Source organism: Neophocaena asiaeorientalis, unplaced genomic scaffold (assembly GCF_003031525.2).
Source record: "Neophocaena asiaeorientalis asiaeorientalis breed wild unplaced genomic scaffold, Neophocaena_asiaeorientalis_V1.1 scaffold198, whole genome shotgun sequence".
Classification (NCBI taxonomy): domain Eukaryota; kingdom Metazoa; phylum Chordata; class Mammalia; order Artiodactyla; family Phocoenidae; genus Neophocaena; species Neophocaena asiaeorientalis.
In genome coordinates this window covers 2366789-2392590 of record NW_020175221.1, presented here as the reverse complement: position 1 = coordinate 2392590, position 25802 = coordinate 2366789, and the positions used below count along the sequence as shown (strand labels likewise).

The 25802-nt window shown below is 36.6% G+C and overlaps 1 protein-coding gene across 1 annotated transcript in view; it reads left to right on the top strand.

The window, feature by feature from the left end:
* The window catches only part of NDUFAF2 (NADH:ubiquinone oxidoreductase complex assembly factor 2), a 180899-nt gene that overhangs the window by 112241 nt on the left and 42856 nt on the right, over positions 1-25802 (top strand). The window contains exon 3 of the mRNA XM_024765371.1: positions 23054-23094. Coding sequence (XP_024621139.1) covers positions 23054-23094 — 41 coding nt within the window. The remainder of the gene's footprint in view (positions 1-23053; positions 23095-25802) is intronic.

Here is a 25802-nt window from a genome sequence, read left to right as displayed (position 1 = left end):
GGACACGGGTTCGTGCCCTGGTCCGGGAAGATCCCACATGCCGCAGAGCGGCTAGGCCCATGAGCCATGGCCGCTGAGCCTGCGCGTCCGGAGCCTGTGCTCTGCAACGGGAGAGGCCACAACAGTGAGAGGCCCGCATACCGCAAAAAAAAAAAAAAGAAAAAGAAAAGGCCATTAGGACACAGATGTGAACAAAAGGAAGACCTTGTGAAGACACAGAGAGAAGACTGCCATCTACAAGCCGAGGAGAGAAGCCTCAGAAGAAACCAACCTTGCCAACACCTTGGTCTCAGAATTATAGCATTCAGAATTGTGAAAAAGTAAATTTCTGTTGTTTAAGCCACCAAATCTGTGGTACTTTGTTATGGCAGCCCTGGTGAACTAATACATTAGTTCTGAGGGGTTTTTTTCTATTACTTTTTTTTTTAATTTAAGTATAGTTGATATACAGTGTCGTGTTAGTTTCTGGTGTACAACAAAGTGATTCAGCTATATATATAAATTCTTTTTCATTATAGGTTATTACAAGATACTGAATATATATAGTTCCCTGTGCTATACAGTAGGATCTTGTTGTTTATCTATTTTAATATATAGTAGTGTGTATTTGCTAATCCCAAACTCCTAATTTATCCCTCCTCCCCTTTCCCCTTTGGTAACCATAAGTTTGTTTTCTATGTCTCTGAGTCTGTTTCTGTTTTGTAAATAAGCTCTTTTGTATCATATTTTAGATTCCACATATAAGTGATATCGTATAATATTTGTCTTTATCTGACTTACTTCACTTAATATGATAATCTCTAGATCCATCCACATTGCTGCAAATGGCATTGTCTCATTCTTTTTGTGGCTGAGTAGTATTCCATTGTATATATGTACCACATCTTCTTTATCCATTCATCTCTTGGTGGAAATTTAGATTGCTTCCATGCCTTGGCTATCGTATAGTGTTGCTATGAACATTGGGGTGTATGTATCTTTTCAAATTAGATTTCTCTCCAGATGTATGCCCAGGAGTGAGATTCCTGGCTTATATGGTAACTCTGTTTTTAGTTTTTTCAGGAACCTCCATACTGTTTTCCATAGTGGCTGCACCAATTTATATTCCCACCAATAGTGTAGGAGGGTTCCCTTTTCTCCACGCTATCTTCAGCATTTATTATTTGTAGACTTTTTAAGGGCAGCCATTCTGACCAGTGTGAGGTGATACCTCACGGTTGTTTGACTTGTATTTCTCTGATAATTAGTGATGTTGAGCATCTTTTCATGGGCCTGTTGACCATCTGTATGTCTTCTTTGGAGAAATGTCCATTTGGGTTTTTCTGACCATTTTTGATTAGGTGTTTGGTTTTTTTCTGATACTGAGTTGTATGAGCTGTTTGTATATCTTGGAAATTAAGCCCTTGTCAGTTGCATCATTTGCAAATGTTTTCTTCCAGTCCATTGATTGTCTTTTTGTTTTGTTTATGGTTTCCTTTGCTGTGAAGAAGCTTATAAGTGTGATTAGATCCTGTTTGTTTATTTTAGCTTTTATTTCTGTTGCCTTGGGAGACTGACCTAAGAAAACACCACTGCAATTTATGTCAGAGAATGTTTTGCCTACTTTCTCTTCTAGGAGTTTTATGGTATTCTGCCTTATATTTAAGTCTTTACGCCATTTTGAGTTTATTTTTGTGTATGATGTGGTGGAGTGTTCTAACTTCATTGATTTACATGCAGCTGTCCAGCTTTCCCAGCATCAGCTGCAGAAGAGACTGTCTTTTCTCCATTGTGTATTCTTGCCTCCTTTGTTGAAGATTAATTGCTATAGGTGTGTGGGTTTATTTCTGGGCTCTTTGTTCTGTTCCATTGATCTATATGTCTGTTTTTGTGTCAGTATCATGCTGTTTTGATTACCATAGCTTTGTAGTATTGTCTGAAGTCTGGGACAGACATCAGCTTTGTTCTTTTTCCTCACGATTGCTTTGGCAATTATGGGTCTTTTATAGTCCCATATAAATTTTAGGATTATTTGTTCTAGTTCTGTGAAAAAAGTCATGGGTAATTTGATAGGGATCACATTAAATCTGTAGCTTGCTTTAGGTAGTATGGCCATTTTAATGATATTAATTCTTCCAATCCAAGAGCATGGTTATCTTTCCATTTCTTTAAATCATCTTTAGTTTTCTTTATCAGTGTCTTATAGTTCTCAGTGTATAAGTGTTTCACCTCCTTGGTCAGGTTTATTCCTAAGTATTTTATTTTATTTATTTTTAAAAAAAGGGATTTTGTTTTATGTTCCCTTTTTGATATTTCATTGATAGTGTAAAGAAATGCAGCAGATTTCTGTATGTCAATCTTGTATCCTGCTACCTTTCTGAATTTGTTTATCAGTTCTAGTAGTTTATGTGTGGAGTCTTTAGGGTTTTCTATATATAGTGTCATGTCATCTGCATATAATGGCAATTTTTCCTTTTCCCTTCCAACTTGGATACCTTTTTTTAAATTATTTTTTCTTGTCTGATTGCTGTGGCTAGGACTTCCAATGCTGTGTTGAATAGAAGTGGTGAGAGTGGGCATTCCTCTTTTGTTCCAGATTTTAGCAGAAAGGCTTTCAACTTTTCACGTTGAGTATTATGTTGGCTGCAAGTTTGTCATAAATAGCTTTTATTATGTTGTGATATGTTCCCTCTATACCACTTTGGTAAGAGTTTTTATCATGAATGGATGTTGAATTTTATCAAATGTTTTTTCTGCATCTATTGAAATGATTTTTCTTTTCTTTGTTGATGTGGTATGTCACATTAATTGGTTTGCATATGTTGAACCATCCTTGTGACCCTGAGATGAATCCAACTTGATTGTGGTGCATGATCTTTTTTATATGTTGTTGGATTCGGTTTGCTAATATTTTGTTGAGAATTTTTGCATCTATATTCATCAAAGATATTGGCCTATAATTTTCTTTTTTGCAGGTGTCTTTTTCTGGTTTTGGTATCAGGGTGATGATGGCTTCATAGAATGTCTTTGGGAGTGTTCCCTCCTCTTCAGTCTTTTGGAAGAGTTTGAGAAGACTCAGTGTAAGTTCTTCTTTGTATGTTTGGTAGAATTCCTCAGTGAAGCAATATGGTTCTGGACTTTTGTTTGCAGGGAGTTGTTTCTTATTACAGATTTTATTTCACTTCTAGTGATCAGTCTGTTCAAATTATCTCTTTCTTCTTGCTTCAGTTTTGGTGGGCTGTATGTTTCTAGAAACTTATCCATTTCTTCTATGTTGTCCAATTTGTTGGCATATAATTGTTTATAGTATTATCTTATGAGTTTTTGTATTTCTGTGGTATCGGTTGTTATTCCTCCTCTTTCATTTCTGGTTTTATTTATGTGGGTCCTCTCTCTTTTCTTCTTGGTGAGTCTGGCCAGAGGTTTGTTTACTTTGTTTACCCTCTCAAAGAACCAGCTCTTGGTTTTATTGATTTTTTTTTTAAATCTCTGTTTTATTTCCTCTCTGACCTTTATTATTTCCTTCTTTCTGCTGACTTTAGGTTTTGTTTGTTCTGCTTTTTCTAATTCTTTTAGGTGGTATGTTAGGTTGTTTGAGATTTTTCTTGCTTTTTGAGGAAGGCCTGTATTACTATGAACTTCCCTCTAAGAACTGCTTTTGCTGCATCCCATAGATTTTGTATGGTTGTGTTTTCATTGTCGTTTGTCTCAGGGTAGTTTTTGATTTCCTCTTTGATTTCATCATTGACCCATTAGTTTTTTAGTAGCATGTTGTTTAATCTCCATGTAATCATTTCTTTTCTCATTTCTCTCTGTGTGGTTGATTTCTAGTTTTATGCTGTTGTGGTCAGAAATGGTGCTTGAAATAATTTCTGTCCTCTTAAATTTGTTGAGACTTCTTTTGTGTCCTAATATGTGGTATATCCTAGAGAATATTCCATGGGCACTTGAAAAGAATTTATGTTCTGTTTTTTGGTTTTGGCTTTTGTTTTTTTGGAGGTAATGTCCTGAAAATATCAATTAAGTCTAACTATTCTGTTGTGTCACTTAGGAGTTCTGTTGCCTTATTGATTTTCTGTCTGGAAGATCTGTCCATATATGTCAGTGGGGTGTTAAAATCTCCTACAATTATTGTATTCCAGTCAATTTCTACGTTTATGTGTTAGTATTTGTTTTATGTATTTAGGTGCTTCTATGTTGGGTGCACATGTTAATGAGTGTAATATCCTCTTCTTTATTGATCCTTGTATGGTTATATTGTGTCCTTTATCTTTCTTCATGAGCTTTGTTTTAAAGTCTATTTTGTCTGGTATGAGTATTGCTACCCCTCCTTTCTTGGCATTTATGTTTGCATGAAATGTCTTTTTCATCCCCTCACTTTGTGTGTCCTATGTGTGTCCTTCACCCTAAAGTGGGTCTCTTGTAGGCAGCATATACTGTAAGCTCTTGTGTTATTATCCAACCTGCCACTCTATGTCTTTTGATTGGAGCATTTAGTCCACTGACCTTTAAGATAATTATTGATATATATGTATTTAATGCCATTTTAAACCTTGTTTTCCAGTTGATTTTGTATATCTTCTTTGTTCCTTTTTCTTTTTCCTTTTGTGTTTTGATGATTTTCTTTTGTTTTACTCTTGTGTTCTTTTTGGTTTTTGTGAGTCTATTGTATGTTTTTGATTTATGGTTACCCTGTTTTTCAAGTATGTTAACCCATTACTATATCTACTTGATTTAAACTGGTAGTCATATAGGCTCAAACACATTCTAAGAAAAAATCTACATTTTCTTACTCCCCTCCCCTTCATTTTATGATTTTGATGTCCTCTTCTACATCTTCATGTTTATTCTTTTGCTGTTCTTTGTAGTTATCATTACTTTCTCAAAAAAATGTTTTTTAATCCATGTACTGGCTTATTTAAGTGATTTACTTTGCAATTGTGATTTTCTCTTTCCTATAGATTCTTGCTTCTTTGCTATTTAGAGAAGACCTTTCAATATTTCTTTTAGGATAGGTTTAGTATTGCTGTATTCCTTTACTTTATGCTTGTCTGAGAAATTATTTATCTCTCCTTTTATTCTAAATGATAATCTTCCTGGGTAGAGCGTCCTTGGTTGCAGGTTTTTCCCTTTCAGGACTTTGAATACATCTTGCCACTCCCTGTGGCCTGCAACATTTCTTTAGAGAAATCAGGTGATAGCCTTTTGGGGGTTCCCTTGTAACTAACTCTTCATTTTTCTCTTGCTGCTTTTAGAATCTTTTCTTTATCTCTAACTTTTGCTATTTTTATTATAATATGTCTTGCTGTAGGTCTGTTTGGGTTTATCTTGTTTGGGACCCTCTGTGCTTCCTGTATCTAGATATCTGTTTCCTTATTTAGGTTTAGGAAATTTTCAGCCATAATTTCTTCAAATACATTTTCAACCCCCTTTTCTCTTTCTTCTGCTTCTGGGATCCCTATTATGCATAGATTGGCTTGCCTTATATTATCCCACTGGTCTCATATATTGCTTTCATTTTTAAAAATTTGTCTTTCTGTTTGCTGTTCTGATTGGATGATTTCCACTATTCTGTCTTCCAGATCACTTATTCGTTCTTCTGTGTTATTTAGTTTGCTATTTATTGCCTTTAGCTCATCTTTTGTCTCAGCAAATGTGTTTTCTAATTTAGTTGGCTCCTCTTTATAGTTTCTAGTTCCTTGTTACAGTAATCTACATTTCTATCTATAGCCTTTCTTAATTCCTTCAGTATTTTTATTGCCTCCTTTTTGAACTTGGGATCTGGTAGACTGGAAAGGTCTGTTTCATTGTTTGTTCTTTCAGGGGATTTCTCTTGTTCTTTTAATTGGAAGTGGATCTTCTGCTTCTTCATTTTACTTCTACTTCTCTGAATCTATGAATTTAGGAGAAATAGTTATCTGCTGTGGTCTTGAAGGGCTATTTTTATGTGGGAGCATCCCGGTATACCCTTCATGAGTCTAATATTGGGTTGGCCAAAAAGTTCATTTGGTTAATGAATACGTTGTTCAATAAAGTTCTTGATTAAAATGAAAAATGTGTCATTTTTACTTACAACCAAACGAATTTTTGGCCAACCCAATATTTTTGGTGGGAGGGCTGTTTTTAGAATGGATGCCTACCACATCTTTCCTCAGTGTGTGCTGGCCATTATCCCCTTGATAGGGGGTGTCATTGGTGTTGTGGTAACCAGAGAGTGTACTGGATATTGAGTTGGGTCTCCTCTTTGCTCTGTGGTTGTCACAGCCCTGTCTGGGGCAGGGTCTGCTCCCCACTTGTTGGAGTAGAAGCTCCCAGATCCGCTTCTGAGCTGTGGTGTGAGGTAGACGGGACTGGAGCACTTCCACTGGGAAAGGAGCTACTGAGTATTCCTCCGCAGAGGCTGTCCACCGGGAAGTGTGCTCTGTGGTGTTGCCAATCACCAGCTGTGTGTGCTCACAAAGTACACTGTTGTTGGCACTGCCCTGGACCCTGCCTCATCCATGGGAATACAGGCCGTCAGCCCAGATGCCCCTTAGGTGCTGTGCTCACAAAGCCACCATCACAGATCCATTGGCACAGATCCGCTGAAGTTAGGTATCAGAACCTGCCATAGTTGTATGTATTCGTGCACCTGGCCCCATCGTGGGAGCTACAGGGTCAGCCCAGACCCCAGCCATGCCTCTACGTGCACATGCCTGCAAAGCCTGTAGCTGCTAATGCCAGGCCTGCCCAGCCACAGGAGTACCAGTAATTCACTTGGATATCCTGAGGGTACTGAGCTTACAGAGGCACCAGCATGTAAATCCTCCAAAGCCACCAGGACACAGCTCAGATTTCAGCCCCACCTCCACATGTGGGCAGCCCACAGGTGCTTTGCACACTCCCAGAGCTCCTAGAGGCAGAGCCACACCTGCTGTGAGTACACTGAGAATGAGAATGAAGCTGCTGTGGTGGGGCTCCGCCCCTTCTTCGTGTGCATTAACAACGGGGCTCCAATAGTGGGCCGGGCTCCATCCTGTGCACACCCTCAATTGAAGCCTGGGCCACACTTCAGCCCCTTGGGACTGTCTCCAGGTAGCCAGCCCAAGTCCTCTCCTCAGGTCTGTCCACTGAAGCTCGACTCTCAGCACACAACCCCCATGCACACCAGCAGAAGATGTGCATCTTGGGCTGGGTAGTGCCGTAAGTTGGTCAGGACCATCTGTGCTGGTCTCTTTCTGCTTCTGCCTGCCACAAGCCAGCTGCTACACTTTTCTCTGAGCCTCTGAAGCTCCCTATCTGTCCTGGCTGATCTCCCAGATGTTGAAGGGGGTTCCCGGGGTAAAGGAACCTTTCCTCTTTCACAGCTCCCTCCCAGGGGCTCAGGTGCCATCCCTATTCCTTTTTTTTTTCTCTCATCCTACCCAGTTACATGGTGGTCTTTCTTGTAGCTCTGGATGTATAGATCTTCTGCCACTGTTGTGTAGGTGTTCTGTGAGAATTTTTCCACATGTAGATGTATTTTTGATGTATTTGTGGGAGGAGGTGAACTGCACATTATTCTATTCCACCATCTTGATCTTTCCCCTCTTCTAGTTCTGAGTATTGTTTATGATTCAGTTGTATTTCCCTTTGTGGGTTATCAGCTGTATTTCTTTGGTTTCTTATTTTACTGGTTGCTTCAGTTTTTACAGACTACCATCTTCAACATATCAGAGTCTTTATGGGGTTATTCTACTTCATATAGAGTACAAGAACTTTATAAAAGTATACCACCAGTTTTTCTTTCTAACATTTCTGTTATTATCCTATGTTTTAGTTATACACATGTTAACAATCTATAGTCTACATCATTATTTTTATTTAAACAGTGAACTAGCATTTAGAGATATTTAATTAATAGGAGAAATATAACATTTATCGATATTGTCAGCATTTCTAATGTTCTTCATTCCTTTTTGTAGATCCAGATTTCCATCTGGAATCATTTTCTTTTAGTCTATAAGGCTTCCTTTAACATTTCTTTAAATGTGAATCTACTGATGTTAAACTCTTTCAGCTTCTTACGTGTCTGAAATATATTTTTAAAGATTTTTAAAGGTATTTCTCTGGATGTAGTATTCTAGGTTGGTAGTTGCTTTCCCTTCAGTAGTTTAAAGATATTCTACCTTACATGGTTTCTGTTGAGAAATCTGTTGTCATGGTTATCTTTATCCCTCTGTATGTAATGTGTATTTTTTCCTTTGGCTGTTTTAAAGTTTTTCTTTTTTTAACTGGTTTTGAGCAATTTGATTATGATGTACCATGATGTAATCTCTTGTGCTTGATGTTTCTTGAGCTTCTTAGACTGGTGGATTTGGTTTCCATCAAGTTTAGAAAAGTTTTGGCCATTGTTTCTTGAAACATTTTTTTCCTGTTTCCCTCTCTGTTCTCTCTTAGGTACTCCATTCACAGTTTTAGGCTGCTTGAAGTTGTGTCACAGCTCATAGATGTTCTGTTCACTTGTAGAGACTTTTTTCTCTTTGAGTTTCAATTTGTATAGTTTCTCTTGCTGTGTCTTCAAGTTCACTAATCTTTTCTTTCACAATGTCAAATAACTATTAATCCATCCAGAGTATTTTTCATTTTAGGCATTATAGTTTTCATCTCTACAAGTTTGATATGGGTCTGTTTTATATCTTCTAGGTCTCTACTTTACATGTTCAATCTTTCCTGTAGCTTTTTGAACATATGGGGTACAGTTATAACTGTTTTAATGTTCTTGTCTGCTAATTCTACCATCTGTATCTGTTTTCAGTTGGTTTTGGTAAGTTGATTTTTTTCTCCTCAATATGGGAAGTATTTTTCTGCTTCTTTGTTTGCTCGGCAATATCTGATTGGATGTCAGACATTTAAATTTTTTGCCTAGTTGAATACTGGATATTTTTGTATTCCTATATATATATATATTTGAGGTTTGTTCTGAGACACAGTTAAGTTACTTGGAAACAGGTTGATTATTTCAGGGATGACTTTAAAGATTTGTTAGATGGGACTAGAGCACAATACAATCTAGAACTAATAATCCTGTACTGTTGATGCAAGTCATTTCTCAGCACTCTGCTTTGCCCCATCAGTCATGAGGTTTTCCACTCTGGGTGGTAGGAATTGACATTACTCTTGCCCCTGTGTAAATCCTGAATACTGTTCCTTCTGATCCTTTCAGGTGGTTCTCTTCCTGGCCTCGAGAATTCCTCACTCACCTGAACTGAGCAGTACTCTGCTGAATACTTGGTCTTCTGCTAATCTCCATCCAGAGTGTGCTGTCTGTAGCTGTCTCCTATCTGGTAGTCTATCCTTTGAATTTTAGTCACCTTGTCCCTAGACTCCTAGCTCCATCTTCATAATTTAGGTAGTATGGTGGGTTTTGGCTAGATCCCCTCCCTGTGCCACAACCTAGAAACTGTCAAGGCAGTAAGCTGAGGCAATTGTAAGGGAAACCTTTGTTTATTTTACATTCTCAGGGACGACTGTATTCATTACTCGATGTCCACTGTTTTGAAAATTGTTGTTCCATATAATTTGTCCCTGTTGCTCCATCTTGGCTAGAAAAAGAAGGCCTTCTTTCAGTTAGCTTAATGCACTGGAAATTCATTTGTGTGCTTGCACAAATCAGTAGTTTGTTCCTCTTAATTGCTCAGTAGAATTCTATCATATTGATATACCAGTTTGTTTATCTTTTCACCAGCTGAAAGACATTTGGGTCTTTTACACTTGATAGCAGTTTTCAACTGGAGCCACTGTGCCATCTGTATACCTCTTCTTTTTGCCCAGATATTTTTTATTTGGTTGGCTTTTTTTCCCTATTGGTTTAGTTTTGAGTGTTTCTTATATATCCTTGGTACAAGTCCTTTACCATATATGTGATTTACAAATACTTTTTTCCCAGTCTGTGGCTTCATGCTCTTCACAGTGCTGCTTGAAGAGGACACATTCTTAATTTTAATGAAGTCAAATTTATCATTTTTTCTTTTATGCCTCATCATGCTTTTGGTGTTATATGTAAGAAATTTTTGCCTAACCCAAGCTCATGAATATTTTCTTTGGTGATTTATTCTAGAAGTTTTAGAGTTTGCAGTTCTACATATATGTCTCTGATTAATTTTGAATTAAATTTTGTACATGGTATAGATATAAGTCAATTTTATTTTTTATATGGATATCCAGTTTTTTCAGCACTAGTTTTTTATTGTGTTAAAATACACATAACATAAAACATACCATCTTAATCATTTTTAAGTGTACAGTTAAGTGATACTAAATACATTCACAATTTTTTAGAGCCATCACCACCATCCATCTCCATAACTCTTTTCATTTTCTAAAACTGAAACTCTATACCTATTAAACAATAGCTCCCCATTCTTCCTTCTGCCTTGGCCCCTGACAGCCACCATTATACTTTCTTTGTGATTACTCTCTGAGGACTATTTTTTGAAATGACCATCTTTTTTTCCATTGAATTGTCTTTGCATCTTTGTCAAACATCAATTGACCCTATGGGTGTGGATCAATTTCTGCATTCTCTATTCTGTCTATGAATATGTATCTGTCCTTTTGTCAGTGCCACACTGTCTTGATTACTGGCGCGTTGTAGTAACTCTGGAAATAAGGTAATTTGAGTCCTCCAACTTCTTTTTCAAAATTGTTTTAGTTATTCTAGGCCCCTTGTTGTTACATATGATTTTTAGTATCAGCTTATCAATTACTACCCCCAAAAAAATCCTTCTAGGAATTGGATTGGGAATGTATAGAATCTATAGATCAGATTGAAGAGAATTGAACCTTCTAATCTATGAATACAGCATATTCGCTCCACTTTTTTAGGTCTTCTTTCACTTTTTCATCAGTAGTTTTCAGTTTACAGGTCTTGCATATATTTTATTAAATTAAAATCTAAGTGTTTCTTAGTTTTTATGGGCTCTTACTGATTGTTTTTTACTTCAGTTTCAAATTATTCACTGGTAACACATAGAAATGCAGTTGTTTTTTTATATTAACCATGTACCTTACACAATCTTGCTAAATTCACTTACCAATTTTAGTTTTTCTTGCCTTACTGTACTGATGATCTAAAAGATACAGGAGCCCACTCTCACCACTATTATTCAACATAGTTTTGGAAGTTTGCGCCACAGCAATCGGAGAAGAGAGAGAAATAAAAGGAATCCAAATCAGAAAAGAAGAAGTAAAGCTGTCACTGTTTGCAGATGACATGCTACTGTACATAGAGAATCCTAAAGATGCTACCAGAAAACTACTAGAGCTAATCAGTGAATTTGGTAGAGCAGCAGGATACACAATTAATGCACAGAAATCTCTTGCATTCCTATACACTAATGATGAAAAATCTGAAAGTGGGATTAAGGAAACACTCCCATTTACTATTGCAACACAAAGAATAAAATACCTAGGAATCAACCTACCTAAGGAGGCAAAAGACCTGTATGCAGAAAACTATAAGACACTGATGAAAGAAATTAAAGATGATACAAATAGATGGAGAGATATACCATGTTCTTGGATTGGAAGAATCAACATTGTGAAAATGACTATACTACCCAAAGCAATCTACATATTCAATGCAATCCCTATGAAACTACCAGTGGCGTTTTTCACAGAACTAGAACAAAAAAATTACAATTTGTTTGGAAACACAAAAGACCCCAATAGCCAAAGCAATCTTGAGAAAGAAAAACAGAGGTGGAGGAATCAGGCTCCCTGACTTCAGACTATACTACAAAAGCTACAGTAATCAAGACAGTATGGTATTGACACAAAAACAGAAATATAGATCAATGGAACAGGACAGAAAACCCAAAGATAAACCCACGCACATATGGTCACTTATCTTTGATAAAGGAGGCAAGAGTATACAATGGAGAAAAGACGGCCTCTTCAATAAGTGGTGCTGGGAAAACTGGACAGCTACATGTAAAAGAATGAAATTAGAGCACTCCCTAACACCATACACAAAAGTAAACTCAAAATGGATTAAAGACCTAAATGTAAGACCAGACACTATAAAACTCTTAGAGGAAAATGTAGGCAGAACACTCTATGACATAAATTACAGCAAGATCCTTTTTGACCCACCGCCTAGAAAAATGGAAATAAAAATGAAAATAAAGAAATGGGACCTAGTGAAACTTAAAAGCTTTGCATAGCAAAGGAAACCATAAAAAGACAACCCTCAGAATGGGAGAAAATATTTGCAAACAATGCGATGGACAAGGGATTAATCTCCAAAATATACAAACAGCTCATGCAGCTCAATATCAAAAGCACAAACAACCCAATCCAAACATGGGCAGAAGACCTAAATAGACATTTCTCCAAAGAAGATATACAGATTGCCAACAAACACATGAAAGGATGCTCAACATCACTAATCACTAGAGAAATGCAAATCAAAACTACAATGATGTATCACCTGACACTGGTCAGTATGGCCATCATCAAAAAATCTACAAATAATAAATGCTGGAGAGGGTGTGTAGAAAAGGGAACCCTCTTGTGCTGTTGGTGGGAATGTAAATTGATACAGCTGCTATGGAGAACAGTATGGAAGTTCCTTAAAAAACTACAAATAGAATTACCATATGACCCAGCAATTCCACTACCGGACGTATACCCTGAGAAAACCATAATTCCAAAAGAGTCATTTACCCCAGTGTTCATTGCAGCACTATTTACAATAGCAAGGATATGAAAGCAACCTAAGTGTCCATCAACAGATGAACAGATAAAGAAGATATGGCACATATATACAGTGGAGTATTACTCAGCCATAAAAATAAACGAAATCGAGTTACTTATAGTGAGGTGGATGGAACTAGAGTCTGTCAATACAGAGTGAAGTAAGTCAGAAAGTGAAAAACAAATATCATATACTAACACATATATATGGAATCTAAAAATAAAAATGGGTCTAATGAACCTAGGGGCAGGACTGGAATAAAGACACAGACATAGAGAATGGACTTGAGGACACGGGGAGGGGGAAGGGTAAGCTGGGACGAAGTGAGAGAGTAACATTGACATATATACACTACCAAATGTAAAATAGATAGCTAGTGGGAAGCAGCTGCATAGAACAGGGAGATCAGCTCAGTACTTTGTGACCATCTAGAAAGGTGGGATAGGGAGGATGGGAGGGAGGCGCAAGAGGGAGGGGATATATGTATACATATAGCTGATTCACCTTGTTATACAGCAGAAACTAACACAACATTGTAAAGCAATTATACTCCAATAAAGATGTTAAAAAAAATAAAGGATACAGGAGGATCTGCATAGATTATATGCAAATACTACTCCATTTCATATAAGGGAGTTGAACATTTGTGGATTTTGATATCTGTGGGAGTTCTGGAACTAACCCCCCATGGTTACTGAGGGATGACTGTACTTTAAATCATATCTGAATTACTTATAATACCTAAAACAATGTAAATGCTGTATAAATAGTTGCTGATTAATGGCAAATTCAAGTTTTGCTTTTTTGGAACTTTGCAGAATTTTTTTTTCCAAGTGTTTTTGATCCATGGTTTGTTGAATTTGTGGATGCAGAACCTGTGGACATAGAGGACCGACTGTAATACATTTTGTTTATCGTTCATCCATCAATGGGCATTTGTGTTTTTTCCACCTTTTGGCTATTGAATAATTCTGCTATGAACATAGGTATACAAATATCTGTAGATTTAAACCTAATTATCTAAATAGTTGTAGTAAATTTAGATGGTCCAAAACCTACATGTTAAAAGCAGAAATTGTCAGAATGATATAGAAGACAGCTATATCAAACAACTTGACCTAATTGACATTATAGAACACTCCACTGAGCAATGGTAGAATAAACATATTTTTTTTCTTTTGCCGTATGCGGGCCTCTCACCTCTGCAGCCTCTCCCTTTGCGGAGCACAGGCTCCGGACGCGCAGGCTCAGCGGCCATGGCTGACAGGCCCACACGCTCCGCGGCATGTGGGATCCTCCCGGACCGGGACACGAACCCGCCTCCCCTGCATCAGCAGGCGGACTATCAACCACTGCGCCACCAGGAAAGCCCAAACATTTTTGTTTCATATGCATGTGCAGCACTCACCAGGATGGGCCACAAATTCTTTCCAAAATGTGGAGGAATACTTATCTACTCATTTTATGAAACCAAGTTTACCTTGATACCAGCTCTTCACAGAGACAATAAAGAGAAGAATACTACAAACCAATATCTCACAAAAACATCGGATGCAGAAATCATTAACAAAATATTAGCAAACTGAATCCCAGTATATATAAAAGGGTAATATACCATGACCATGTGGAGTTTATATCAGTAACAAAGATTGGTTTAACATCTGAAGATTAATATCTCCCCATTTTCCCCACCTCACTGTCCCTCCTAACCACCATTCTACTCTCTGCTTCCATGAATTTGACTTTTTTTACGTTCCACATAAAAGTGAAACCATGCAGTTTTTTTCTTTGTGTCTGGCTTATTTCACTTAGCCTAATGTGCCCCTGGTACATCCAGTGTTGTCACAAATGGCAGGATTTTTTTCAAGGGCGAAGAATTTTCCATTGTGTGTGTGTGTATGTATGCCACAATTTCTTTACCCATTCATCTGTAAGTGGACACAAGTTGTTTCTATATCTTGGCAGTTGTGCATAAGGCTGCGATGAACATGGAAACACAGATATTTGAAATAGTGATTTCATTTCCTTTGGTTATATACCCAGAAGAGACATTGCCAGATCATATGGTAGTTCTAGTTTTACTTTTATGAAGAACATCATACTGTTTTCCATAATGGCCATACCAATTTACATTTGCACCAATAGGACATAAGGGTATCCTTTTCTCTAGATCCTCGCCAGTACATGTAGTCTTTTACCTTTTTGGTAATAGCCATCCTAAAAGGTTTGAGGTGATGTCTCATTGTGGATTTGATTTGCATTTATGTTCAACACATTAATAAAATAAAGGAGAAAAACCATAAGTTAATTTCAGTTGGTACAAAAATATTGACAAAATTCAACACACATTCATGATTAAAAATTCTCCACAAACTTTGGAATAAGAAGTTCCTCAACCTATTAAAGGACATTAAGAGGAAGAAAAAAAAAACGTTTATGTAACCTCATATTCAATGGTGAAAGAACTCTCGTCCCCTAAAATTGCAAATAAAACAAAGGTATCTTTTCTCACTTTTTATTTCATATCATTCTGGAAAATCCAAGTCAGTGCAATAGGGCAAGAAAAAGAAATAAAATGAATACAGATTGGTAAGGACAAAGTAAAACTCTGTTCACAGATGACATGATTGTGCATGTAGACAATCTAAAAAAAACTACAAAAATTAATGAGTGAATTTAGTAAGTTTTCAAGATATAAAGGCAATATGCTAAAATCAATTATGTATCTACACTCTCATACCAAACAATTGCTAAATAAAATTTTCAGTTATATCATTTTAAATGCCATTAAAAACATGAAGTCTTTAGGGATAAATTTACAGAAATATGTCTCTAAGACCTATACATTGAAAAATATAGAATATTGCCAAGAGAAATTAAAGAAGATCTAAATAATTGGAGAGATTTATAACTTCCATGGATCAGAAAAGTCAATATTTAAAAGATATTATTTCACCTCAAATTGATCTGTAGATTTAGTGCATTCCCAATCAAAACTGATATACTGCTTCTAAATTTTATATTAAAATTCAAAGGACCTTGAATACCTACAACATTTTTGAAAAGACCAAGATTGGAAGATTTAACTTTAAAAAGCTATATTTATCAAGACAGTTTAATGCTGTTATGAGGATAGATATAAAATTAATGAGAACCACACTGAGAGTCCAGAATTATTTCTACACGTATACGGTCAATTGATTTTTTCAATGGCAAAAGGAAATTCTTTTCAACAGCTAGTGCAGGATATCCATATGAAAGAAAATAATCTTTGATCTTTACCTCACTTCATCTCTAAAAACTTCAGTTGAAAATGATCACAGACCTAAATGTAAAAGTTAAAACATTTAGAAAAAAACATTGGACAAAATCTTTCAATCATGGGATAGTCAAAGAATTAGATAGGATACACACATAACAAATAACAAAGAAAAAAAATGATGAATTGGACTTCACCAAAATCTGAAAAATTCTATTCTTTAAACAAAAACCTTTGAACAAATGAAAAGACAAGACAGATAGGGAGAAAATTTGCAATACATATCTGTCATAGAACTTGTCAGAACGTGTGAAGAGCTGTCATGACTCAGTAATAAGACAAACATCAGAATTTTTAAAAGTGGGCAAAAGATTTGAAAAGACACTTCACCAAAGAAGATACATAATAGCAGTAGTCATCAAGGAATGTGAATTAAAACCATCGTGAAATAACACTAGACTGGTTAGAATTTAAAAGATTGACAATATGAAGTGTTAATGAGGATATAAAGCATATGAAACTCTCACAAATTTCTGGCTGGAGTGTAAAATGGTACAAGTACTTTGGAAAACAGTTTATCAGCTCTTTATAAATTTAACTGTCCACTTACTCTACAACCTGGAAATTCTGCTAGGTGTTTACCCAGAGACATAAATAAGTCTGCCCAAATACTTGTACCCAATTTTTTCACAGCAGTTTTATTCATAACAGCCCAAAACTGAAAACTGCCCAAGTAGTGAGTGGATAAACACATTGTCATTTTTCCATACAGTGGAATACCACACAGCAGTAAAAAGAATAAACTGCTGCTATGCTTGTTGTGTTTGTTTCTTTATTACTCCATATCAATATTACCACAAATTTAGCAGCTTAAAATGGCGCACATTTATCATCTCCCAGTTCCTGTGGTCAGGAGTCCAGGCATAGCCTATCTGGGTTCTCTACTTAGGGTCTCACAAGTCTGCAATCAAGGCGTCAGCCAGGGCTGCATTCGTTACTGACCAGTGCTCTTGGACTCCTTAATCACTAGAAATTGGTAAGCGACCAGACAAGAAATTCAAGCAAGGTTTTACTGGGACTAGTGCTATAGCACGGGGGAGCAAAAACAAGTAACAGGTTCCCTTGCTTACTCCTCCAGTGGGGTGGGCAGCTGGTTCCTTATATGGGATGAGGGTAGGGGTGTGTCCAGGGCTTGGGCCAGAGGGGTGGCTAAGGTGGTCTGCCCACGCCCTTCATGGTGCTGTGTGTAGGGTTCATGTGCGGTACTCTGCTTTTGCTCCAGTCTCTCCAGAAGTGGCAGTTGGGTTTATGGTCTTTTTGTATCTTATTGTTCATAATTTTCCCCAACTGTGCAAGCACGCAGTTATTTTTAGTCCTTTATAGTTTCTTTGTATTTTGTTGCTGGAGGAGACATTTGTCCAGGTGCAAGCACTGCAACAAAGGATCCCAGGTCCCAACCTGTCTCACATTCTCATCTGGAGGCTTGAGTGTGGAAGGATCCACTTTCCCACACGTGTGGTTGTTGGCAGTATTCAGTTCCTTGCAGTTGTAGGGCTGTGAGCTTCAGTTTTTTGCTTGATGTTGGCCAGAGACCACCATAACCTCCTTGAGGTCGCCAGCAGTTTCTTGCCACATAATATTCCCCAACATGGCCTTCTTTTTCCTTACAGTCAGGGAGGGAAAGAGACACTCCAAGAAGAAGGATGCTATAATCTTATGTAGCATCATCATGTAATCACATACATTCCATGACCTTTGCCATATTTTCATAGTTAGAAGTAAGTCACGGGTCCTGTCCTTACTCAAGGGGAAGAGATCATACAGAGGCATGAACACCAAGTGGTAGGGGTTTTGGAGGTTACCTTCAGAGTCTGTTTTCTATACACAATAACAGGGATTAAGATTATTTTATATTGAGTAAAAGAAGCTAATGCAAAATAGTACATACTATAAGATTCCATTTATGTGAAATTGTAGATAAGGCAAAACTAATCAACAGTGACAAAGGGTATTGATATAGCACTCACTGGGGGCTGTGGGTGAATTGAGGTGGGTGTTTGCATGTAGTCAGACACTAGGGAACTTTTGGAGATGATTGAAATGTTCTATACACTGATTGTGGTGCTGGTTACAAGGTTGTATACATTTGTCAGAACTCATGGAATTGCACACTTAAAATGGTTTCACTGTGTTGTATGTAAATTATACTTCAATAAAGTTGATTAAGAAAAAAGAACAGTAATAGCCAGCCATGAGCATCACAAAGTTTGTAACTTAATTGTGCCAAGTAAATCTAATAATATCCTTAAGAAACTGTTTAGAGTCGGTAATCAGAAAATAGCTCATTTTGTAATATATCATTTGAAGAATTTTCAACAAATTCTTGTGGTGAAATGTGGAAAAATTCTTGTGGTGAAAAAATGTGGATTTTTTTTAATATTCTTTATGATGTGTCGACACTCAGAACTGGCAAAGATGGTTTTTTGAAAGATGAAGCTTTATTAAAATGTCGTATTTTCCTTTAGTAGTGTAAACACATATTTCTAATGTATCTTTTGGATGCAAACTGTTGATAACCTATCTATAATTTCAGCTCTGAATGGTCACCTACTGAATCTGGTGATAAATTTCTCATTTACCTTAACCCCTGTTGGTACTACTTCTAAAAGTGTATTAGCCATTTTCAGTTCTTATAGAATTTTGAAGAATCTATGCTTCATGAAGTATTTAACTTGCATGTTCACTTTTACGCTCATTATACTGTGTTATATTCCAATAAGTGTATTAAAGTTCAGTGAAAATCTCATGCCCACTGATGAGAATGCAAATGAGTGTTGATGAAAGAATGCTAGGATCTTAAGGCATAAACTGTCTGGTTTTCTTGCTAAATTCTATTCAAACAATGGTTACATTATAATGAAAACTGATACAGAATCCACCATACAAATATAATTAGCAATGGCAAAATCATTATATAATTCGTAATTGAATAGAGGTTCAGTTCCAGATTGTTCTGAGGTTAAAAAAAAATAAATGTAATGAGTTTATATTAGCGCTTATTTCTGTTCCTTCCTCCTCCTAACCTTTGCCAGCCATCAGCAGGACATTTCCTTTGTTGTATGTAGTGACTGGGAAACTAGGGATGATTATATAAATGAGTGATCACACTGAAAATTTCTAGCTGTAACCTTTATTGGATACATAACAGTGAACAGGCATCAACCATCATCTCAAGAAGACATTTCAAGTATCTGGTTATTGTAAAATTATAAATATTGTAAATTGTAGAATTATTTATTTCAGAAATTGCATTTATCTATCTAAACAAAAATCTTCTTCCTTGAGCCGTTTAAAACAAAGCTAAAGGAAGCCCTTATATCTTTCCTTAGAGAATAATGTCTCATGAGAGTGAATAGTCTAGGTAGTACTTAATACGTTATCTGAATTATATTACTTTCTTATATCTATGAATGAATTTTATAAACTTACACAAAACCAGTAGGGTTTAGAAAACACATATCAGAGTTTCTTCAACCTATTCATCCACCGTGGAATTTTAAAAGATTATTTGGATTCTACTGAAGTATTTTTCTTTTCCCAATGTTAAAAGTAACTGAAAGTGATGTTTTATAGACTCATCAGTAAGGCAAATTGTTGTTTTTCTCATAGTGATAGTAAGTGTGCATTGTGCCATTATATTTTTTAACACGGTCTGATGCCAGTGATAGTGTTCATAGAGTCTAGAATACATGGCAATCAGGTAAAAAGTGTAATAGGTTTTTTGGGGGTTTTTTTTTTGCTTTTTAATTTTTATTGGAGTATAGTTGATTTATAATATTGTGTTAGTTTCAGGTGTACAGCAAAGTGAAAAAAGTGTAATAGTTAATAATGATTTTTATTTTAGATAATATGGAAGTGTTATGAGCTGCTTGTAAATTTTGGAGATTAATCCTTTGTCAGTTGCTTCATTTGCAAATATTTTCTCCCATTCTGAGGGTTGTCTTTTTCTTCTTGTTTATAGTTTCCTTTGCTGTGCAAAAGCTTTGAAGTTTCATTAGGTCCCATTTGTTTATTTTTGTTTTTATTTCCATTTCTCTAGGAGGTGGGTCAAAAAGAATCTTGCTGTGATTTATGTCATAGAATGTTCTGCCTATGTTTTCCTCTAAGAGTTTGATAGTGTCTGGCCTTACATTTAGGTCTTTAATCCATTTTGAGTTTACTTTTGTGTATGGTGTTGGGGAGTGTTCTAATTTCATTCTTTTACATGTAGTTGTCCAGTTTTCCCAGCACCACTTACTGAAGAGGCTGGGGCTACTCTTTGTTGCGGTGCGTAGGCTTCTTATTGCGGTGGCTTCTCTTGATGTAGAGCACAGGCTCTTGGCGCACGGGCTTCAGTAGTGTGGCACACGGGCTCTGTAGTTGTGGCTCACGGGCACAGGCTGAGGAGTTGTGGCACCCGGGTTTAGTTGCTCCGCAGCATGTGAGATCTTCCCGGACCAGGGCTCAAACCCATGTCCCCTGTATTGGCAGGTGGATTCTTAACCACTGCACCACCAGGAAAGCTCATGAAAGTGTTTTTGAATCAAGATATATAGTTGTTACTAAAAGGATTATACTTAATGGTAGCCCTAGCACGGGGGTTGGCAATCTTTTTCATTAAAGGGCCAGATGGTAAATATTTTAGGCTTTGTGGACCATATGGTCTTTGTTACAGCTGCTCAACTCTGCCATTGTAGCCCACATTATAATAGATAATATGTAAATAAATGTGACTGTGTTCGAATAAAACATTATTTACAGAGGCTGAAATTTGAATTTTATTTAATTTTCATGTGTCATGAAATATTGTTCTTTGTTGGTTATGTTTTTCAGTGATTAAAACAAAAAACAAGCCATGGGCCGAATTTTGCTTGCAGGCTATATACCCCTGCCATAGCAGTTGATTTTTTTGAATTACCTTTCTAATCCAAATTAGAACTGAAGATTTATTGCTTAAAACCTTTTAGAGGTATATGGCTCATGGTGAATTATTTTAAAAGAAGTCTCTTTCCTGGGGGAAAAAAATGCCCATAAACATAGACAAGTACCCCTTATTTTGACTATAAAGAGGCAGTTGACAGCTTCCATAAACCACTTATTTCCTTGATCGTACAGAGGAATCTTGCTGTTGCTAAGCTGGGTTTTCTAATACAGGTCAAAATCCCATTACAATGAATATTTTTATAGTGGGAGTATTTTATAGTGGAAGTATTCATTCAACAACTGTATTTAAGTACCTACTCTTTCGAGGCATTTAGGTGGTAGAAAAATAAATCTCCTGTGGATGCATCCTGCCTTTGACAACCTTCCAGCCTAACAAGAAATATAAAGTTTGTGCAAGTTGTGGCTAGAAATAGACCAAACAGAGCTGGAAGCTAATAAGAATAGGATGCAGAAAATAATAACAGAGATAGAAGTTCAGAAACAGAAATAGAGAAGGCAAAACACTGGGTCTGTATTGAAAATACACGTATGGGGTCAGTGCAAGAGAGAACAAAGTAGGGAGAAATAACTTATCACAGGCCCACAGTTGAATGTTGCTCTTTGTACCCGCACAATCATTCATTACTGGGCTTGTCATGAGGCCAGGTCCCGCTGCTATTACTTGGATGACAGAAGGCAGGGTAGCAGAGCTAGCCTGTCAGAAGAGAAGGTGGCTGGTGAATGGGCAGAGCTCAGAATTTAGAGCCGGTTCAACCAGCATTTGATTCTCAGACCGTTACTTGCTAAATATGTGTTTCGGCAAGTTGCTTAATCTTTAGTTTCCCAATCTGTAAAATGGGGTGAATCTTATTTTTTGACAGTAGTCAGTGTTGTGACCTGTTCCTCTTCCTAGTTTAGTGTTCTTTGCTTGTTGCTTATAAACTTTGAGAAACTGCTTAGTAGAACATGGATGGTTTTTGGATCCAGAGACAGGGTCAGATCTGGATTCAAATTCCACCATTACTACTTAATGTATAAATTTGGGAATGTCATTGAATTTCTATATAAAATAAGCATACTTCATGATTTTGTAATGAAGATTGAATTAACTAAAGTGATAAAATAATAGTTTCTACTTTTCAAAGACTATATTCCTTACAGTGTGTTTTCTCACAGTTTCCTATATATCCTCATAGGCCAAGCAGGTTTTGTTGATCTTTGCTTTTTTGAGTCTGTTATAAAAAATACAGGTTTACTGAATAATAGTGATAGTGATAACTTAGACTTGGATGTTTACTCTGTGCCAGACTCTGAGCTAAGAATTTATATATACTATTTCATATAACTTGCACAATGTAGATACTAAAATCTAGATACTAGTATTATAATTTTACAGGTGGGAAATCTGATGCTTAGAAAATTAAATAACTTGCCTCAGGTAACACAGCTAGTAAGTACTTAAGTTGGGATTTGAACCCCCAAAATCTGCCTCTGCTCTGCTAAGTACTATAACATGTCTTCATGTGATTCTGATACACTTCTCTAGAGGCAGTTGCCCCACTCCCTTCCTATTACTAAAGCATCTAGCACAGTGCCCAGCGTCCAGAAGGCACTTCACAAATATGGACTCTTTCTACTCTGCCTCTCATCTCCCAAATGTTGGAGCTAAGATACCAACCATACAAGATAGACTGCTTGCTAGAACAGGTTAGAAGAGAAATCTCTGTAAATGAAAACTTTTCTACATCCGTTCTTTTACATATTGAGCAATAATTGGTTCACATTTCCAGGATAATATAACTTTAATATTGCCTTGAAGTTTACTGTATTATGATTTGGCTTATATGCCATATATACCCTAAATTGAATTCAGATGATTATGGGGTATGATTTTAGTTATGAAACTATCCCCTCTACATCCTCCCCACACTTAAGTAATTTTTATGACACAAATCATTACCTAATATGTTTCTTTTCTGTGCCCCTTCACTAGTATATATGCTACAGGAGAGGAGGGAACTCATGTGCCTAAAACAATATGTAACAGGTGCTAAATACATATTTGTTTCATGCATGAATGAATAAAATGTGCAAATTATAGAAAACTTATATTTAAATATTATTTTTCTTTATAGCTTGGATCAGAAAAACAAGAAAGACTCCACCTACTATGGAGGTAAGAATACACAGGAAAATATTCAAATAGGTGTTTATAATGCTGTGTTTCTCAATTGGGAGTTTGTACTCTCAGGGATACGTGAAACCTCTAAAATATATGTGATGTCACCTCTCCAAAGCATTAATTTTACCCCATAGAAAATAATTTCAAACATTTTTATAATAAAATAAATACACAAATTGTGGGATGTAACAAAATCCATATAAAATGTTAAATGAAATAATAAAAATTTAAAACAAAATAAAAACACTTTAGAGAATGTTTGGACTTACAGCAGCTTGCATTAGGTCATTTCCCTGTCCCCTGGGAGTTCTCTGTTCTGATACAGATGATTTGGTGGAAAAGTTTGAGAAACACTAAATCTCTTGGTTCTCTCTAAATCATGCTCTGCCCTTAATTTTATATAAAACATAAAGTTTTATAATTTTATATAAATTTAACACCATCTAGTATCTGAAGAAACTTATTACAATTAGCATGTAATATGTAACACTTGGTAACTAATAGTTGAATTGAATTTTTATTTAAAACTTAAAAACATAGGGAATTCCCTGGCAGTCCAGTGGTTAGAACTCCGTGCTTTCACTGCCCAGGTTCAATCCCTGGTTGGGGAACTAAGATCCTGCAAACCACGTGGAGCGGCCAAAACAAAAAAAAAACTTTAGAAACATAGTTTGGGTGGGATGCAGAATAAAAAGCATAGCAATGCTGTGGTATTTATGTTTATAAAACATGATTATTTCATAATTTTTATTTTAAAACAATAGCATGAAATGTTCTAAAGTTAATTTGTAAGAAATAAATGTATTTCATAAGAGGGAAGTTTTCAAATTAATATACTACCTATTCCATTTTTTCTGCTACTGAGTACTCCTCTTTTCCCTCCCCTATTCCCTCACTACTACAACTCTGCTGACAATGTAAATGGGCTCCTATACTCAGGCCACACTTTTTAAGAGGTGGGATACTCCAGGGCAGAATATATGATGACCTATAAATTGGCATACCTATCTTTACTTGTTCCATTCCTCCTGGACTGACTCCATCAAGGTGTGTCTGCCTGGGGTCTGAGTGAGCACATCTCTAAGCCTATTTCTAGCTTTGTATGTTGCTTCTACCTCGACCTTGTCTTACTCTTCTCAGACCCTTTTTTCTAATATCAGTGAACCTTGGAATAAAAGCGAAAAAAAAATCAATGTGATCCAATATTCAGAAGTATCCCCTGTGGTTTCCAGTGGTAGGATGGATCAAGGAGCCCTTCTGAGTCCCCTTCTCTGGGCCATAATAAGAGCTACTGTTCTCAGAGAAAAAGGTGTTTCTTCTATCCTCCAGACTTTGAAAGCCTTCTTCCATGGAAACATTGATACTTGCAAAGTGATTAGATGGAGGCAACTGCAATAATCAGGCCTAAGGCACTACTCGTATAAATGTTAGGTAATCCCAGTATCTCAGACAAGTTCCAGTCAGAACAGTGAGACCAAGTCATTCCCTCCATGGTACTCACATTCTTGAATATCTAAAAAGGGGCCCTCTGTTGCCTCTTTTCTAATGTACTGTTAATCACATCGTTCTTTATGCTCTTCTGTACCTCCCAACAGACACACACACACACACACACACACACACACACACACACACACAAATACACAAATGCACACACCCTTTTCTCTCTCTCCTGACCCTTTCCATTGTGTTCCAGGAATTTCCGTTTCTTTATTAGCAAATTACCCTTCACCTTTAATATTGTCCTAGGAACTTTCTCTACCATAGAGCCTCAAGTAAAATCTATGTGTCTAAAAGATAGTGAGTCTCTTTTTTCCTTGAGGTGAATTGCGCTCATTTTCCTACAACCCATAGAAAAGGAATTGGGATCGATTGCTCCTACCTTCCCTGAGTCGTTTCCAAAATATTATTCCATTTTGTGAGCCCAGGAGAGTGTGGTACCTTTGCAATCCAAGTAGATTTCTCTCGACCTGTTGATCATTTTTATCTTTGCTAACCTCTAGGGCACTCTCCCACACTGATGGCAGAGATTAGAACCAGACTTGCGGTTTTTTTCCCCGTCAGTGTCTTCCTAAGTCTTAGCCATTTACTTCTTTGACTTCATCCACACCAGTATCCCTACTTCAATAAACAACCACTTCTGTAGCCACACCTTAGTTCGTGTCATCCCCAAACATCATTCTATCACTAAAACTTATAAACTCTTCAATCCCAGATTTTACATATATCATGTTAAGAGGGAGGAAAAACCTATTTACTGTTAAAATAAGTCATGTATACAGAAGACCACAAGAATTAAATGTATTGTTTAATAGGTTATTATAAGGCAAATTCCACCCAAGTCAAGAAACAGAACTTTGCCAGCTACTCATGTGCCCCATCTCAATACAACCTCCTTTCTCCCCACAAAAGCAACCCTGAACCTGACTTTTATAGTATTGTTTACTCACATGTTTAAATAATCTTCTCAGCCAAATGTACACTATAGTTTAGACTTGCCCATTTTGTAAAAACTTCATATTTGTTTTAAATCTCTTTCAGTTTATATGTTCTTCCTCCATCACTTTTATTTCCTTACAAATTTGTCTGTTGAAAAACCCAGCCCATTTGACTTAAAGAGTTTGCCACAGTCTAGATTTTGCTGATCTTATGCTCTCTGTGTAATTCAACATGTTCCCCTGCTCCTCTGTCTTTCTTCCACG